At 49.4% G+C, this 17,773-nt stretch overlaps 6 protein-coding genes across 8 annotated transcripts; 4 read left to right on the forward strand and 2 right to left on the reverse strand.

Annotated features, from left to right (window-relative positions):
• Positions 1–3,302: 3,302 nt before the first annotated feature.
• LOC9655751 (macro domain-containing protein VPA0103) lies at positions 3,303–4,694 on the forward strand. Its single transcript, XM_024682390.1, has 7 exons — positions 3,303–3,750; positions 3,815–3,863; positions 3,926–4,031; positions 4,093–4,194; positions 4,250–4,324; positions 4,379–4,448; positions 4,508–4,694. The coding sequence occupies exons 1-7, from the start codon at positions 3,385–3,387 to the stop codon at positions 4,601–4,603; spliced, it is 864 nt and encodes a 287-aa protein (XP_024538158.1). The 5' UTR covers positions 3,303–3,384; the 3' UTR covers positions 4,604–4,694.
• A 61-nt stretch (positions 4,695–4,755) lies between these two features.
• Positions 4,756–6,330, forward strand: LOC112348953 (macro domain-containing protein VPA0103-like). Its single transcript, XM_024682391.1, has 8 exons — positions 4,756–4,848; positions 5,024–5,397; positions 5,500–5,548; positions 5,610–5,715; positions 5,775–5,876; positions 5,947–6,021; positions 6,071–6,140; positions 6,205–6,330. The coding sequence occupies exons 2-8, from the start codon at positions 5,029–5,031 to the stop codon at positions 6,280–6,282; spliced, it is 849 nt and encodes a 282-aa protein (XP_024538159.1). The 5' UTR covers positions 4,756–4,848; positions 5,024–5,028; the 3' UTR covers positions 6,283–6,330.
• A 109-nt stretch (positions 6,331–6,439) lies between these two features.
• LOC112348954 (protein tyrosine phosphatase domain-containing protein 1-like) lies at positions 6,440–8,091 on the forward strand. Of its 2 annotated transcripts, none has more exons than XM_024682392.1 (8): positions 6,440–6,565; positions 6,621–6,848; positions 6,900–7,026; positions 7,089–7,192; positions 7,249–7,276; positions 7,331–7,392; positions 7,439–7,520; positions 7,580–8,091. In XM_024682392.1, the coding sequence occupies exons 1-8, from the start codon at positions 6,449–6,451 to the stop codon at positions 7,618–7,620; spliced, it is 789 nt and encodes a 262-aa protein (XP_024538160.1). In that variant the 5' UTR covers positions 6,440–6,448; the 3' UTR covers positions 7,621–8,091. The 2 variants fall into 2 exon arrangements, with proteins under 2 accessions (XP_024538160.1, XP_024538161.1); XM_024682393.1 differs by having other exon boundaries at positions 7,457–7,520.
• Positions 7,606–9,938, forward strand: LOC112348952. The gene is made up of 7 exons (XM_024682389.1): positions 7,606–7,790; positions 7,835–7,987; positions 8,040–8,132; positions 8,184–8,318; positions 8,370–9,278; positions 9,343–9,458; positions 9,515–9,938. Exons 1-5 carry the CDS (start codon positions 7,728–7,730, stop codon positions 8,910–8,912), a joined length of 987 nt encoding a protein of 328 aa, XP_024538157.1. The 5' UTR covers positions 7,606–7,727; the 3' UTR covers positions 8,913–9,278; positions 9,343–9,458; positions 9,515–9,938.
• A 491-nt stretch (positions 9,939–10,429) lies between these two features.
• On the reverse strand, positions 10,430–12,453 carry LOC9639185 (serine/threonine-protein kinase D6PKL1). Its single transcript, XM_002977479.2, has 2 exons — positions 11,824–12,453; positions 10,430–11,758 (listed from the first exon to the last, which is right to left on the reverse strand). The coding sequence occupies exons 1-2, from the start codon at positions 12,192–12,194 to the stop codon at positions 10,765–10,767; spliced, it is 1,365 nt and encodes a 454-aa protein (XP_002977525.1). The 5' UTR covers positions 12,195–12,453; the 3' UTR covers positions 10,430–10,764.
• A 2,833-nt stretch (positions 12,454–15,286) lies between these two features.
• On the reverse strand, positions 15,287–17,733 carry LOC112348929. Of its 2 annotated transcripts, XM_024682323.1 has the most exons (4): positions 17,484–17,733; positions 15,783–17,422; positions 15,592–15,733; positions 15,287–15,538 (listed from the first exon to the last, which is right to left on the reverse strand). In XM_024682323.1, exons 1-3 carry the CDS (start codon positions 17,581–17,583, stop codon positions 15,611–15,613), a joined length of 1,863 nt encoding a protein of 620 aa, XP_024538091.1. In that variant the 5' UTR covers positions 17,584–17,733; the 3' UTR covers positions 15,287–15,538; positions 15,592–15,610. The 2 variants fall into 2 exon arrangements, with proteins under 2 accessions (XP_024538091.1, XP_024538090.1); XM_024682322.1 differs by having other exon boundaries at positions 15,287–15,733.
• Between the last annotated feature and the right edge of the window lie 40 nt (positions 17,734–17,773).

Genomic DNA, 17,773 nt, shown 5'->3' on the forward strand with positions numbered 1-17,773 from the left:
GCTGATTGTGAGGGACTTGCCGATGAAATGGATGGATCACAAAGGCACTTAACAATCAACATAAGATTATATGAGAAGTTATACATATTAATTCCACGGTTTTACAAAGACAACCTTTTAACGGTGTTCGGGCCTGAAATAAAATCGCTTTGTGACCTGCATAGAGTAGAACAGTTTGCCGCTGCGTGTCTTTGGCTGCCAGACAAAGCAGAGGCAGTGTAGACGCCTCCGTCGCTTCGTGAACAGAACAACTAATCGAGAACAGGGCTCCTTGAAACAAGCCTTAGTATAGTGCAGAAAGCCGCTCCAGTAGCATCATCAGCGGATCGTAGACACTGCACGAACACGCTTGTTCTAGTCTTGTAAACCCCTCTACAACGTTGGCTGCAAAGGGAGTTCATGCGAGGGATGTAAAACTGGACGAATGGACTTTGACAGCCGACGTCAGACCGGACATAGGGACTCTCCCTGCGAAATCACAACCGTTAAGATGTAGATTGTTTCTACAAGAACTTACAAAACGCTCCTGGTGCCAAGCTTGTTTCAAAATTTCCAAAACTCGCCATGAGCTTATCCTACACAAGTGCGCAAGTTCCACATCAGCAGAAATAAAAGACAAAAGAGATTTCATCACTGCAGCTTCACGCTCCCGGTTTCCTCTCTAAGCTCAACGTGCAGTTCCTTGCCTCCGCCTTGGGAGGACGATACACGATGTAATATCTCGGGTACAAGCGCTTATATGCACTGACGGCCTAGCTCGTAGCGATATCGTGCTCGATCATCTGCTAATTATAGTGGTGTCCACTGCAACCATTATCATTTGCTTTTTCCTGTACAAATGTTAAAAACGTACTTTTTGGAATTACCTTGGACATTTCCCTGTCGTAGACTCCGACTTGTATCTGAAAAAGAGCACAAAAAGTTTCCTTCCAGAGGTTTTTCAATAAAACCGGACAACATATTCTTGATCAGGTGTGACTTTCACTGAACTTTAAATCCTGATCTTGCCATTTTTGTATCCACGATTGAAATTTCCACAAGGCGAATGCATCTCGTCCCTCTGGTGGTTTTTTTGCGTAGAAAAGAAAGATCTTGCTGTTATTCAGGTGTGTCCACGAACCAGATGCGACCTGCAAGATCGTTTTTACACAAGGTGTGAGCATATAGCTCGTGGAGGATACACACCTGAAAAAGAAACAGCAAATGACTCACACTCAGCAAAAGGTGCGAAGACCTTACATGGATCTACGCAAAAACTTTCTTGTGGCAACAGCACTGACTGGTCCACTTAGAATCGAGCAACACAAGAATCTAAAACGACGCCACCATTCTGATAAACCCTAATCTCTCTTTGCAGTCGAGGGCAGTCTAAGATTCTCCCAGCACTTTGTTGGAAGAGAACACTGCCATGGGGATGGACTTGTCTAAAAAGCGACTATAATATTGGAGGCCGATAATTTGTGGAATAGGGTTGCATTGCCTCTTATCACTAGGATAACAATATGTATACTTGCAAGGGAATCTGGAGAGTTATAACTTATACTCAGTGTTGCAAGATTATCCTTACGAGTTCTAACCATCCTAAATTTGATGGTAATGGGCGAGTTCGTCATGGAGCTTCGATCCTTTGTGGCGACAGCAAAATCCTTGTTTGTAACAACTGCAAGCTATTCGAATTGAGGATGGATCCTACTAAAGGATTTGTGAAGGAAACTATCCTCAAGTGGCATGTCGTAGTCCAGAGGCACAAGCTTCACGGACTCCCGGTGTCTTGATCCTGGTACATTATAGAGAAAGCACTGATCACAAAATGTAAACGAAGAAAAAGTATTGACAGTTCTGGAAAGCCAACTTCGGCTAAAAATGTTGATCTATATGTGTTAGTGAATCATGGAGAGACTATATTGATTATGTTGCCATCCAAGTTCCAACTCTTGACGGAACTCCTGCTGATATACCAGCTCCACGGATCGACCAAGCACGAGAGCAAGCGATGCTTGGAGTCGACAAAAACGGCCAAGGCACCGGAGCTCCGGCAGTACTAAATGTCGGCACGCTTGTTCACGAACATTGTGGGAAAGAATGGAAAGAAAAGCTTTGAGAACTGAAGTAGCTCACACCATTTCCAGCATCCAATCTGGCTTCTCCTCCAGAGATAATCGCCTGCAAAGATTAGCCATGGCCAATCACTCAAGCAAAATAAAAAAGGGTTTTTTACCTGTGGCTTTGCCGATTGCGGCAACAAGAAACAAGAAGGTCGAATGTTGGGCCTGGATCGCCTGAGGCTGCTGACAATGGAGCTCCGGAGGCAGCAACACATGCGCGATCGACTTCCCCGGGATATGGATGGCGTCGGCACTGTCTCGGATGCGAACGTCGCGATGCCACTCGCTCACCGTATTCCATGAGCGGGAGCGCGCAAGATGACGAGATGATACCACTCAACATCCTTGCTGGGATGCACGACTTGGCAGGCTTGGACGCCACCGCCGTCATACTCTGCTGGTAGCTCCAAAACGGAAGCTTGATGCTGCTGCTCCGGATCAAGGCTGTAGCAGAGAAGGGAGTGACGATCTCCCGCCTCGCCTTGGACAGTGTTGCAGTAGAGAACCAGCAGCCCGCGAGGAGACACGGCCAGGAGGCGCCTCTGCGACGAGCTGTGATCATCCCTCTCATCGAGTTGGAGTCGGAGCCGCTTCCACCTGGGCGGGAGATCTACCTCGAATCCAAAGTTGTGCAAGACGAGGTTTTGATTCGGGAGCAGCAGCGCACACTTGTCTTGCTTCAAGGGCTGCAACAGAATGGCGGCGGTGAGCTCCCAGTCGCCGTCGGCAAGGCGGAACAGATGATCCAAGGCGAGGTGATCGATAAGAATCTTGAGCAGAAGCAGCGCCGGCAAGCCCTTCCACAGCTCTGGAACCAGATCACTCTCTTCCTCCAGAGAGTGATCTTCTTCAGTCGCAACTTAGACGCTGCAGTGAGAGGATTCCAGACTAAAAGATCTTCTTTCATCCCAAATAACAAGCTACTGCTCGAGTTTAGAACATAAATCCATGTAACAGGTTGGCATGCTTCTTGTCCATAATCTAGACCCGAGGACTATGATTCAAGTGGTCTTGGGTGACATATTTAAAAGGGAAAAGTCCTAAACCCTAAGATGGTAGGCTAAATATCCGACGGCTACGATGAATTTCCTACTTGATGCCCCACATAGGGTTTTAACGTGCGGCCAAGATTTTTGAAATTGAGAATGTCCAAGCGATGGACGGCCAGGATCCAGAAGGTGCAGATAAATATCTCTAGGGGTTTAGGGTGTTTGAGGGGAAGGGTTTTGGCGATCGATTCTTTCTTATCGGGGGCGCTCCATCTCGAGTTTCAGCGGCGATGCAGGCCGGGGTCGTGAAATGCAAGGTCTTCCCTCGCTTGGCGCAGGCGTCGCAGCTGTTGGAGAGGAATGCCGGCCTTGCATCGCTCTACAAGCGAGCGTCGGGCATTCACACGACGCCGGCGGTGGAGGTAGCGCAGCCGACGAGGATCAGCTGCGCAATGGGTGGGCCGCGATCTATGGATAGGCCCCGCCGTCGCCCAAATTTCGATAGGCCGGGCGATACTCCCCCGACTCCGCCGCCGCCGCCGCCGCCAGAGCCTCTCAGCGGCCAGGTCAAGTACAGGATCTCGGAGAACTGCGTCATGGCGATCTGGAAGGGCGACATTGCCTTGTGGCACGTCGATGGACAAAACGATTGCATTGTAAGGCTTTTTTTTTTCTTGTCTCGTTTTCGTGATGGTTCTCATGTCTTCTTTTGCTTTCCAGGTTGCTCCTGCGAACAAGCGATGCAATGCCGGATTTGGAGTCGATGGAGGTGAGTTTTGATCGGTTTTTCACCATTCTAAGGAAGCTCTTTTTTTTTTGTTGTTGTTCTAGCTATTCACCGTGGAGGAGGACCACGTCTTCTGGATGCTTGCCAGAAGCTCCCGGACGTAGCACCGCAAGGCATCAAATGCGAGGTCGGGAATGCTGTGATCACAAGGTGGGTGTAGCAAGGCCTTCTCTCGGGATTCGTTGTCTTATGTTTGTTTCGTGGTTGCCAGGGGATTCAATCTTCCTGCTTCTCGTGTGATTCACGCGATTGGTCCCGTCTACGAGGACAAGAACCGAGACGAGTCGGAGAGAAACCTCACCAATGCATACAAGTAAGACTCTTCTTCGATCAGAAAAAAGATGTTTTTAATCCCTCGGTGGTTATAGGAGTGCTATCGCGTTAGCTCTCAAGGAAAGCATCAGATTCATGGCGTTCCCTGCGCTCTCCTGTGAACTCTACGGGTAATTCTCGTCTTTCTAAGAGTTTCGAGTCCAAAAAATCGTCTTTTTTTCCAGATATCCTTACGACGAGGGAGCCGAAGTCGCATTGAACGCTGTGATAAAAAACCACCATGGATTGTCTGAGGTATATGAAGTTGGAGCTAGAACCTTTTTTCATTTTTCTTTTCTTTTTGTTCTCTCCAGGTCCATTTCATTATCAAGGCACAGGATGGATACGATTCCTGGATCGACGAGGCCAAGAGGATGTTTAGACACCAGCCACAGGCACTGATGCAGTAGCAGCAAAGTTGCGAGAGCTCTATTCCTCTTAACACAGTCTGTAGCTAGAAACTACGTTAAATTTCAATCTGGAAAATGTGTGCCGATCCAACGGCTGTGGCTCGCTCTCTACTTTGTATCCATCGGATGCCATTGCCCAGTTGTTATGCGGTGGAATATCCACATGAAGCAGGATATTTGAAAGAGAGCTCGAGGAAGCAAAGCGCTAGGGCAGCGCAAAGGCGCAGGCGCGCGAGGCGTTGGAGGTCAGTCATTTCTTCTGCGCTTGGATGTAGATTCGTTAGCGCGCTTTCATCCGGGCCAGAAATCTCCCAGGGTTTTGGGTTTTGGCTGGAAATCTCGCATTCTTCTCGCCCTGTTCCTTTCTAGGATTTCTTCCGGCACTCACAATGGCCGCATTCTTGTGTGAAACAATCGCAGGGAAGATGGGGGCCGTGGGAGTGGTCCAAGCTTCGCAGTTCCTGGGCGCGGTGAAATCGCCGCCAGGTCTATCATCGCTAACGCAACACACCCAGCTCGTTGGGTCGAGCATTCGCAGGAAGAACAGCATCCACACGCAGCCATCGCTTCACATCAATTGCGCCATGGGCGGGCCTCGCTCGGCGGGAATGGATCGGCCTCGCAGGAGACCAAACTTCGATCGTCCCAGTGGAGAGAAGCCCGTTCCTCCGCCGCCACCTCCGCCAGAGCCCCTCACTGGGGCGGTCAAGTATAAGCTCTCGGATACGTGCACCATGGTGATTTGGAAGGGCGACTTGGGACTGTGGTATATCGATGGACAAAACGATGCTGTGGTAAGCAAAGCTTTTGCGTCTAGGCTTTTCTTTTCTCGCTCTTTTTTCTCTCGAAGAAGTCTGAAGTTCATGTTCGTTTTTTTTTCTTCTTCGTTTTCCTAGGTGGCTCCTGCGAACAAAAGATGCAATGCTGGATATGGTGTCGATGGAAGTAAGCTTTGATGCGCTTTAAAAGCCAGGAAAACATCGAGCTAAAAGTTTCTAAATGGCAGCTATCCATCGCTTTGCGGGTCCGAGGTTGCTTGATACTTGCCAGAAGTTACCCGACGTAGCACCTCAAGGGATCAAGTGCGAGGTCGGTCAGGCTGTGATCACAAGGTAAAGCTCTCTCTTTTTTATCTTAGAGTCTTGTCCACTTCATTCTTCCTTTCTTGCAGGGGTTTTAATCTCCAGGCGTCTCGTGTGATTCACGCTGTTGGTCCTGTTTACGAGGAGAAAAATCGAGACGAGTCCGAGAAAATGCTAACCAAGGCCTATGTGTAAGTGTCTACTATGATGATCTGGAGCTGGATTTTGGCATTCTCTAAACTTATTCGTTCTTTTTCTCAGTGCTGCTTTGAATCTGGCAACTTCTAATGGCATTAAGTACATCGCATTTCCAGCTTTGTCTTGCGAGCTCTACGGGTATGTTTCGTAGAAAAACTAGAAAAGCTCAAGAGCTTGCATTCACCAGGTATCCCCACGACGAGGGAGCTGAGGTTGGTCTTACGGCTTTGAGGAAGAACTGGGCTGGTTTTCAAGAGGTTTGTTTGATTCAATCTCTCGCATTTCTTTGTGGAATTCATGGTTTTGGATGGGTGTTTATAGATCCACTTTGTACTCAAGAATCCAGACGCTTATGAAGCGTGGCTAGACGAAGCAAAAAGAATGTGGAGGTTTGGCTAAAACTTTACACACTATAGAGAATTTAAAATTATGCTTTTTGGATATTCTTATCTCGAGCCCGATCAATCTACGCCGCCGACTTACAACGGCTGGATGAGATTAAATTTGAATTTGTGCTTTTTGGATATTCTTACCTCGAACCCTAGATTTTAGAGCGAGAAGAGAGATGGGGATAGTGCTGTCGATATGCTTCGAATGGTCAGCTCCGACGCTCGCCCCCGCCATGTCACTCAAGAGCGCCTCACTCCGGCGTCTTCGATCTCTCACGCCCTGGGCGATCCAGGTGATTCCAAGCATGGATCGGCAAAGGCGCGCTTCACAGATTCTAGGTTTTGCAGGATAGCAGGGAATTTCTGGTGAGAACGAAGAAATTTGCCATCAAGGAGCACATACAATGCAAGTTTGAGGGTCTCGGATCCTCGGAACGCTGCCGATGCGAAGATTTCAAGCAGCAAAAGGGGCAGCCAGCGATTGTGGGACTCCATTCCAACTGGGTGACTGATAACATAGTAGCTACAGCTCGTCCATCGGATGCTCTCATCGGTGATTATTCCGTGCTAGAACAGGTAAGAACGTGAATCTCAGAGTAAATACTACTACTGTTGTTGCATGGACAGTTTGCAAAATGCGGTTTAGGTGCGATTTTCAATCTACAAGAGCCTGGCGAGCATGGAGATTGTGGACCAGGAATCAAAGTCGAGAGTGGATTTTCATACACACCAGAAAGTCTCATGAGAAACAAGAGTAACTCCCGTTATGCTCCAGTGTTTATTGTTTTTTTCTTCTTTTTTTCGGTGATTTGGCAGTCTTCTATTATAACTTTCCATGGAGGGACATGACTTGCCCGAGCGTCGAGTACACTCTGAACATTGTGGCAGTGATGGATTTCCACATTTCTAAGGGAGCTAAGGTTTGTTTTGTGATCTTTGCGACCTTCGCGATCTTCAGAAGAGTTTTTCTATGCAGGTAGCTGTTCACTGTCATTCCGGACTTGGTAAGTTACTTTCATCTCATTGTAAGCAGCTTTCTTACGGTTCGTTTGCCACAGGACGCACTGGGCTTGTGATTGCTTGCTACTTGGTGTACACGGGGCAAAGGAATGCTGTCGGAGTACGTTCTCTTGCAGTTAGATCTTCTTTTTACGAGCTAAATGCAGCTTTTTCCTGTGGCTCAGGCTGTGGAGCTGGTCCGCATGCATAGGTTTGCCACCATTTTCCCAAGCGATTCAACATATTTCTGTGCGTATTTAATCAAAAGTCTTAGCACACTGAGGCGTGAACTTACATGCATTTTACAGACCAGGAGCTCTTCAAACAAAACAACAAGTGCTGCACGTGAAAGAGTTTGAGGACTTTCTATCAGGATTGAAGATTGTGTACGTGCAGCCTTGGCAAACTCTGGACAATGCCGGTACCAAAGGAACGCATCCGACGCTAGAAATTTTGATGGCAAGGCAAAGACAAATGCTTCATGGGGAAGAAAGTCGCCTTCTCCGATATACTCCAAAGGTAACAGAGGTCTAGCGCTTTTGTTGAGGACTTTCTTGGTACAGGTTTTGGTGTGTTTGGTTCGGGAGCTTTCAAGCCGTATTGTTTTGAGCAAAATCAACAAAGAAGCAGTCGCTTCTGCTCTTTTGCAAGGATTGGCACTTGAGATGACAACCGAAAAAGATCAAAACTTCATCTCAGACGTACAAACGGCGAAGGTATCAATAACTTTTTGTGGATGTATACTATTTGCCGTCCATAATCATGCAGAAAAAGCTAAACACGGGCAATTGGGAGGTACTTTGTAGCCTCGATGTTCGAATACTTGTGCAGCTGTTTCTAGATTGGTTTTACCTTCTTAAGGTCTGAGCAACTTCTTGTTCCTAGTAGCGCTCAGACCAGCGTTTCTGGCAGGATCCCATAATCCCCGATGCAGCTTTAAGCAAAGCGTTAAGTCGTGGCGAGATTCGAGCTGCAAATTACGAGCTAAAGAAAGGTGGCAAGTGTTGCTTTTACACAATCAGGCTGTTGGCTTGCTGGATGCTTCAGGTACTATTTCCCTTTACTCCGTCGCAACTGCGCAACAACTATCTATGACAGGTTGTTCCGGCAGAAAAAGACATGCGACGCAGATTGTTTAGCGGCTTGGCACATTTATTACTTCGACCGTCGAGTCTGGCCAGCGAGGGAAAAGTAGAGCTCTTGGACAAGATTGTAGATCCATTAAATCAGGAACATCAGAAGACGGTGGAGAGAAGCAGCACCTTTTCTCCATCGCTGCTGGAGGTAGAGTTCGGTTTGCTTTTGGAGGCGGCTGCGAAATACTGGTACAAAGTTTTGCTCCTGCAACGCAAGCTCGGCCCACTAAGCTCCATCAGTCCCAAGCTGAAAACAACCAAGAGCGACGACTTATGGGTGTACGACAAGGCTGGTATCGAGGCAGAGATTTGTAGCAATCCGGAGAGCGTCGAGGAGCTGCAAAGTGGCAACGAAGACGTCCAAGAATACATGTCAACTGTTTGTGTAGAAGATATCATCGACGAGGTCTCGTCTAGCGGACAGCTCGTCTTACCGAGCGCAACCTCCACTCCCATATCATCGAGGCCGGAATCCAGCAATGTGTCAACTCCTCACAGAGGCTGACATGACTCCGGCAAAGCGAGCTAGCATCTCTTTTAGCGGGGGGGCTTAAAGCGACTCACAGGCATCTCGGGGAGCTTGCGACACGTATGTGAAAGTGGCAGTGGTTACTGTGAAGGCATCGATCACAAAGCAAGGTTGTCACAGGTAGAGTGGAACAGGAAAGTTGAGAAGCGATGGATCGTATATGTGAAAGTAAAGGTACTTCAAAAGCAGCCGAGTCAACAGGGGAGAAATAAAGGCGTAAACTTTTCATCGCTCTCGTGTCCAGCTCAGAGGAGAAATCGGTTTCTTCCTTGTTCTTCGACTCCTCAACTTCGCGGAACGAGCGCGTTGATAGAATCTTTGCACACCGGGGAGTCAAAAGAGGTAACGTGTTGCTTTTTCTAGTTCTCGTTTTGTCTTTGCCTCACCTATCTTATAATATAATCAGATCGATCGATCGATTGGTGGAGCAATGGCTAAGTGATCATCGATCATATACGATTATCACGCTACAGCTTCAAAGCTACCAAAGCTCTACAACTTGACTGTTCGACTGTGCATAAGGTAAGTCTACCTCTCATCCATTGTGACTTGACAGATTGTTTTCTCGTTGTTGGTAGGATTGACTCAACGCCCCCAGGATTCGACGCTTCTTCGCCTCGTCTCAGAGACACAAAATGGTTGTGTTCCTTGAACCGTGCTCGCGAGCTCGACAAAACACAATCGGATCAGAGCCATAAAAAGCCTCTCGCGTGACAATCCTCAAACATAATCCGGACGTTGACACGGCGAGATCAAACTTTATTTTGTAGCTGGGAAAGAGAAGCGAAAGTTGCTAATGAGCGCTGAGAAAAGCGCGGCTGTCTTTGTCGACGAACACCACACTGTTGAGTTTTATCGCTGCTCCCAGATCGGCTGCTGGCACGATTGGCCCTCGCGATCAAAAAAAGAAAAGAAAAATCTCTCGCACGAGAGGTGGTCCAGATAATCACATCGATCGTACCGGAGTGAGCGGTCGAGGTGAATAGAAACACAAGTATGCGTTGCTGGTGCTAGTCTGTCGAAGATCCCTCTATCGTGAATCTAAACTTCCAGAAGGTGAAACTTCTCCCCTTCGTAAGCAAAAACAACCAAGATGAGCGAAGGCTCCACCGCCAAAGAAAGGTCTATAGCTTTAGTGGAAGTTTTTGCTCGCTTTAGCACCTAGCGCGAAGAACTTAGCACCGAACTTGGAGCTATCCCTGCCACCAAACGATGCGGAAGCGAGCAAAGTCTTGGCAGGTAAAGCTGTGGGGCTTTCAACACGGGAAGAAAGCCCTTCTTTTTGTTTGTGAGTGTGTGTCTTCTACAATGGCAGGAGAGGACCACTCTACCCTATATGTGAAGGAGCTCCAGTCGAAAGTTTTTGCGTGATCTAGTGGCGCTTACATCAACTTGAGCGATCCAAACTAATGGAAAGGGCCAACAAAATGGGAGAGTATGAAAGGTTAACAAATATAGGACCACTTTTTTGTGCCATTTTTTCTAAACATGTAAAAAGGGAAAATTTTCTCCTGGAGAATCAAGGAGATAAAGATACCGAAAAAGAAGAGATGTATCATGTACAACGTTATAATCTCCCACCTAATCGAGAGGATCGAAAGGAAAAAAAAGAACAAAACTAAGAATCGATCGATCGATAATTACTTTTTTCCCCTCGCGTTTTAATCTTCTTTCTTCGCTGCCTTGCCGTTGCCTTGTCGTTGTTCCTGTGTTGATTACCTCCAGCTATAAGCTGCTGTACACGAGAGAGAAACTTGGGAGAAGTCGATCAGCGAGCGAGCGACCCCACCTTGTCACTCCCAAGATCCCCACCTTGCCAGATCCTCCATCAAAACTCGCCAAAACAATCCCGCTCGCGATTATCCGAGAACTCGTACGAGATCGTCGACGAGGAGCTACGCCGGCTGTCAATCTCCTCCTCCTCTTTCCTCATCGAGGACGAGCTCACCTTGGAGGAGCTCCAACTCATGGTGGTGGCCGGGGTGGACTGGATCGTGGTTGCCGGCATCGTTTGCTTGAGCAGCTCGTCCACTGTCACCACCTCCATCCTCTCCTCATCAATCGCCAGAGGCTCCGGAACCCACGGTGGACGGGCGACGTGTTGGATTGCCTCCCAGTCCACGCCCCGGAAGAAAGCGTGTGACTTGATCTCCTCGGCGCCACCTTGGCACCCCAGCCTCTTGGTCGGGTCTTTCGCCAGGAGCTTGGAGATCAAGTCGCTCGCCTCTGTCCAGTCCCCAGGAAATGCCGGCTGCGAGCTCAGGATGTTTAGAAACGTCTCCCTCCGGTTCCTCCCCTTGAACGGCGTCACCCCGTAGATCATCTCGTAGAGGAAGATCCCAAGTGTCCACCAGTCGAGCGGCTTGCCGTGCCCGGATCCCAGGATCATCTCCGGGGCGACGTACTCCTCGGTTCCCACAAAGGACTGCGACTTGATTTCCTTGGCGGCTGCCGCCGCTGCGGCAGCTCCTTTCCTTCCTCTCATCTCCGAGGGAAAGATTTTCTTTGTTGGGCGATGAGACGGCTTAACGTCCACCGCCTTGCGAGCAGCGCATCCGACATCCACTGACAGGGGCGTTGAGCACATGAATGGAAGGTTCTTCATCTTTTTTTGCTTGGGCTGCGGAGCTGGAGCTGGAGCTGGAGCTCCAGGATGATGGTGGTGGTCACGGTCCTGCTCGATCCTCACGGACAGATCGAAATCCGTAAGCATTATGTGACCATCTTCCTGGATGAGAACGTTCTCGGGCTTGAGATCCCTGTATATGATCCCGGCCTTGTGGAGATACTCGATCGCTAGGCAAACCTCCGCGGCATAGAATCTGGAAGGGAAAAGGAAAGGCAAAGTAAGAAAACCAGAACTTCTCGGATGAGAGCTTTCGCTTACCGAGCGGCATTCTCCGAGAATCGTTTCTCGGGCTGGCGCTGCCGGAGCCTGTTCATGTCACCCCCGGGGCAGTAATCCATGACGAAGTAGATGTTCTTCTTGGACTCGAAATGGCTGAAAAGCTTGGGCGTGAAAGGATGAGAGAGCATCGAGAGTATCTCCAGCTCCCTCTCCACTCGGTACTGGTTGTGCCGGGCCTTCACCACCTCCTTGTTCATCACTTTCATCGCCAGGGGCTGTCCCGTGTTTCTCAGCGTCGCCAGAAACACCGTCCCCATGTCGCCATACCCAAGCCTCTTGAGCGCGTTGAAATCGTCGGATTCGTAGCCCGGCACGAGATCGGAGCCATGGCTATCGCTCCTCGACAGCATTTCGATCGAAATCTTGCCAAATTCCGTGAATTCCCCGCAGGATATCCCTGGATCGGCGATATTTCCTTCACAGACCCCCTCTCAGCTCGCCGCCTAAGCCCTGTGACCGAATCGCGCCGTGAAGGGAAAGAAATCTACTAGATCGCTGGACGAAGAAGAATCGCAGAAACCCGCAGCTACAATACCTTGGCATTGTGACCGATCATCAAAGTCACAGCCGGGGAAGAACTAGAGATCGCGCAAAAACCTAGCGCCTTCGTCTTCTCCTTCTTCTTCCTTTCGAAAGAAAGACCGCCTTATAAATATAGGCGAAAAGTGCGCCACGTGTCCGCTGGCGGGAAAACCCCGTAAATTCGTGCGGCCTCCACCGAAACCGTTGGATGTGACGCAGGCGCGCCGTTGGATCCGGGATTTGCAGATATTGTTTGTGGGATCTGATCACTAGTTTTTTGCCTTTGGAGATTTAGGGCTTATAAACTTTGAATGCAATAGATCACTCACTGTTGCTTATCAACTTTGGAGATTATTTGCGATACAATACACTAATGCGCCCAACTAGATCATTCCAACTCGAATCTCTTACACTCCAAAGTTGAGATTGGGTATCTGGCGACCAATGTTTTCTAATCTTTCCAAATCGAGTTGACGATCGATCAATCGAAAGATATCATATAATGCGAGGGAACGAACAGATCGTGCGCGCGCGTATCATCGCTATCTTTGGGTCAAAAGCTTCCCACACGTTGTCAAATGCCCATGCCAGTTGCCAGATTTGGACCTCCTCACCAAACAAATCCCATCCCACGTTTAATTTTTTTTGTCAACAGGTGCGTCTTTCGTGAGAAAGAATCTCTTGGAAGAATGGTTGTTACCGTATTTAATACGCCAAGAGAAGAGAAGAAAAAACAAATATATACCTTTGATTCTTAAGGCGGTGATAAGAGGATTCGCCTTTAAGCTCGACTTTAAGCTCAGCTGGTCTGGAATGCGGCTGGAGCGTCAAACTGGAGTGAGCGTGGCGAGCTCTTTGTTTGATCCCTGGCAAAGAAACCACCATCAGCAGTTCCATCTAACAAGAGGAACCTCTAAAGGCTCGTAAGAGATGAGGAGCATACCTCTTTGACGACCATGCGCTTGTAAGCCGTGAAGCTACCGTACGCGGAGGAGCTTTTCTCCGCGGGCTCCATGCTGCTCGCCATCGATCAGCGTCACCGTCCCTGAGGATGGATGCTTTTGCTGCTCTAGTCGTGGGAGAACTCGCTGCTGTTGGACGCGGACTTCGCACCGGCAGTGGCTGTGTTCTAGAAATCCTCAGGCTGCCGATGCGCGATCGCTGGCGATGGCGAGTGACACGGAAGAAGCCGTGAGCAGCCACGAGGACGATGGCCACTGCCAAGGAGAGCTGGGAGGCTGGCGTCGTCGACCGCGGTAGAAGGTCGCCACTGACCAGCAAGCGAGGAGAATACGTCTGTAAGTCGTCGACGTTCTCAATCTCCGGAAGCTCGTCACCAACACTGGACAGGGCCTCGCCGCTGTGAACTTCACGTACAGTAGCAGCGTCGTCGTCACTTGAGGATTCCTGACTCTCCTTCTGCGGCCTTTGTGAACTCCAAAGACTCGCCAGCCAAGATGCTTCCCACATCATGATAAAACTCGACGTCTTCGTGTTCCATCAGCTCCAAGTATCTCTGCTGGACGTCTCGCTCGGACCGTCATGAGCAGCGCATCCAGCTCCAAGGAATCCACCGAAAACAAACTGAGACCTGTGCTCTGATTGCGAAAGCTCTCGCTTACATCGTAGTCAGGAGACCCTTCCCAGTCGTCGAAGTCAGCAAAGTCTCTTGTCACCAAGATGCTTAGTCCGAGTGAACTTCTGCCTTAAGGTGGGGACACTGCTTTCGCTCGCGATGTCTGTATCCGTTACATCGATTGCTACATAAACTTCCCAGCAGCAGAATGAATGATGCTGCTCTCAAAGTCGTGCCGAATGGCGCTTCCTCCTGTTCAGTCGCTACCACTTCACCATTTTCCTTCCCTTCTATCGTCTGGGTGATCGATCATCACCTAGCTTTTCCTGGAAATGGTCGTTCAAACTTTCCTGTGGTTCTTCAGTGGCTCGTACATCCTTCGGTAAGAACCTCGGTAGCAACATCTTCGACGTGAAACGAACGCTCTTCGTTGCTGAGACACTCTTCTTCGGCAAAACACTTCCATCACCCGTTGCGTTTTCTCCTCGAGACTTGAGAGACTAGATGGGACATTCCAGAGTCTCACCTTCTTTAAGCTCGAGACTGCTGAGAAACTCCAGACGCCAGTCAAAACTTCGGCCTGGGAGTCCGCCAGTTCACCTTCGGATCATACCTGTTCACTCGAGCTCTCCGATGCATGGCTCTCGGCGGAGAAAGTGTAAACCACAAAGTTGGGCTTGGCGGAGACATCGACAGCGACGACAAGCTCTCGTCGCTGCTGCTATCAGCACTGTAGAGAGCGATAATGCTCTTGGTGGTTCCTCGTCCACAGCACACCAGTCCTGTTCCTGGTTTTCCCGAAGGATCCTCTTGGAGCTGCTGGTCTTAGTCATGGAATTCCAGACCTTGAATTTTCCTCCACTATCCACAGCCGCATTCTCTTTGAACGATAAGTCAAGCCCGCCGATGATAGCTGTGAAGGCAAAGTCAGGGCTAGAGTAGAAAGAATGGATTGCTTTTGCCTCTCTTCTTGTGCCTTCTTCTTTGCCTCTCTCTTCTTGTGCTTAATGGTGGAGCCTTTGCCTCTAAACCCTAAACCCTAAACCAGCTCCCAGAAACATTCCTTTTCATTAATGAAGTGGTTCTCCGAGAAAGGAAAAACAGGACGATTACAAGCAGCCCTGGACGCATGTCCGAGGAAGACAAGGAGCAAACCGTGTCAAACATCGCAAACCAGTTCATCCAAGAGCGTCAAATGGGCCTCTTCCGGAAATGCGATGGGGATCGAGAAAAAGAAGTCGCCGAAACCGTATACCATGATCGCCTAAAGGAAAGCAAGTTTGCGGAACTCAGTTTTAATCCACGTGGCGCAGCAGCACAAGAAACTCGAATTTCTTACACTGATTGGGTTTCGGGCGACCATGGTTTTCTAATCGAGTTGACGATCAATGACTCTAAAGATACCATACAATGCAAGGGATCGTATCATCGTCCCCCGAGAATATGGGGATCGAATATGCAACATCAATATCTTTGGGTCAAAAGCCTCACACACGTTGTCAAATGCCTTTGCAAGTTGTTGGATTTGGACTTTCTCACCAAACAAATCCCACGCTTCGTTTTTTTTGTCAACAGGTGCGCGAGAGATTCTTAAAACTGGATGGAAACGGTATTTATACACAAGAGAAGAGAAGTAAACTGATACATACCTTTGATTTCTTGTTTGAGCTAAGCCGGTGACAAGAGGATTCGCCTCACAAGACAAGGAGACCTCGACTTTAAGCTCCGCTGGTCTCGAATGCGGCTGGAGCGTCGAACTGGAGTGAGCGTAACGAGCTCCTTGTTTGATCCCTGGATAAAGAAAAGTCCATCAGGAGCTCGAAAAGAAAGGGGAGCATACCTCGTTGACGACGATGCGCTTGTAAGCCGTGAAGCTACCGTACGCGGAGGAGCCTTTCTCCGAGGGGAGGATATCATCGATCAACGTCTTCGTGGGAGGACTCGCTGCTGTTGGACGCGGACTTCGCGCCAGCAGTGGCTGTGTTCTAGAAATGCTGCCGGTGCGCGATCGATGACAATATACACGGAAGAAGACGTGAGCAACCACGAGGACGATCGCCACTACCAAGGAGAGCTGGGAAGCTGGCGTCGTCGACCGCGGTAGGAGCTCGCCTTTGGCCAGCAAGCGAGGAAAATACATCTGTAAGTCGTCGACGTTCTCGAGCTCCGGAAGCTCGTCACCAACACTGGACAAGCTCTCGCCGCTGTGAACTTCTGTATGATCACGTACATCAACGTCGTCGTCACTTGATTGCTCTCCTTGGACTCCTGACGGTTCTTTTTCTGCTTCTTCTTCGGCCTTTGTGAACTCCAAAGACCCGCCGGCAAAGATGCTTCCCACATCATGATAAAACTCGACGTCTTCGTGTTCCATCAGCTCCAAGTATCTCTGCTGGACGTCTCGCTCGGACCCGTACATGATCGCCATGAGCAGCGCATCCAGCTCCAAGGAATCCGTCGAGAATAGGCTCAGACCTGTGCTCTGATTGCGAAAGCTCTCGCTTACATCGTAGTCAGGAGACCATTCCCAGTCGTCGAAGTCAGCGAAGTCTCTTGTCACCGTGTCTTCAAGACGCTTAGTTCGAGTGAACTTCTGCCTCAAGGTGGAGACACTGCTGTCGCTCGCAATGTCTGTATCCGCTATGATCAGCGTTGTAGCGATTGCTACAAAACTTCCCAGCAGCAGCATGAATGATGCTGCTCTCAAAGTCGTGCCGAATAGTGGCGCTTCCTCCTGTTTAGTCGCTCCCACTTCACCATCTTCCTTCCCTTCTATCGCCCTCGGTGACTGATCATCGCCTAGCTTTCCATCCTGGAAATGGTCGGTCAAACTTTGCTGCTGTTCTTCAGTGGTTGTAGAGCTCTTACATCCTTCGGTAAGAACCTCGGTAGCAACATCTTCGACGTGAAACGAACGCTTTTCGTTGCTGAGACAATCCTCTTCTTCGTTGTCCGCGGACAAAACACTTGCATCACCCGCTGCGTTTTCTTCTCGAGACTTGAGAGACTCGATGGCACTTTCCAGAGTCTCACCTTCTTTAAGCTCGAGACTGCTGAGAAACTCGAGACGCCAGTCCGGGCGGTACCTCAAAAACTTCGGCCGGGGAGTCCGCAAGTTCACCTTCGGATCATACCTATGGCCACCTTCCACAGAACCACTCGAGCTCTCCGATCCATTCGGCGACATGGGTGGAGAGAGAGTAAACCGCGAAGTTGGGCTTGGAGGAGACGTCGACAGCGACGACAAGCTCTCGTCGCTGCTATCAGCACTGTTTCTCTCGGAGGAGAACGATAATGCTCTGATAGACTTTGGTGGCTCCTCCTCCACAGCACACCAGTCCTGTTCCTGGTAGCAATTACTTTCCCCAAGGATCCTCTTGGAGCTGGTCTTAGTCATGGAAGAATTCCAGACCTTGAATTTTCCTCCACTATCCACAGTCGCATTCTCTTTGAACGATAAGTCAAGGTCGCCGATGATAGCTGTGAAGGCAAAGTCAGGGCTAGAGCCAAGAATTTCCCGAGCTAGAAAGAATGGACTCACCGGGCGGATTATCGGCGGGGGAGCTCTTAAAGAGCGGATTTTCATGGTAGCGCCTCAGCCTGGCGCCGAATGGAGACTCCTTGTCGATTGTAGCAGACATCTCTGCTGCTCGGAGGAATGGAGGAAGAAGATTCTCACCGCAGCCGAGACAAGAACAAAATCGCAAGAAGGAAAACCTGGGAATCGATCGAATCGGTCGCAAGAATCTCGCTGCCTTGAAGGAGCGCCTTTGTCGCCTTCCCTGTCCCAAATGCTGGGGTAGCAAGAAAGAGCAATAGCCCTCGAATTAA

The sequence above is a fragment of the Selaginella moellendorffii genome, unplaced genomic scaffold (genome assembly GCF_000143415.4).
Source record: "Selaginella moellendorffii unplaced genomic scaffold, v1.0 SELMOscaffold_34, whole genome shotgun sequence".
NCBI classification, from domain to species: Eukaryota; Viridiplantae; Streptophyta; class Lycopodiopsida; order Selaginellales; family Selaginellaceae; genus Selaginella; species Selaginella moellendorffii.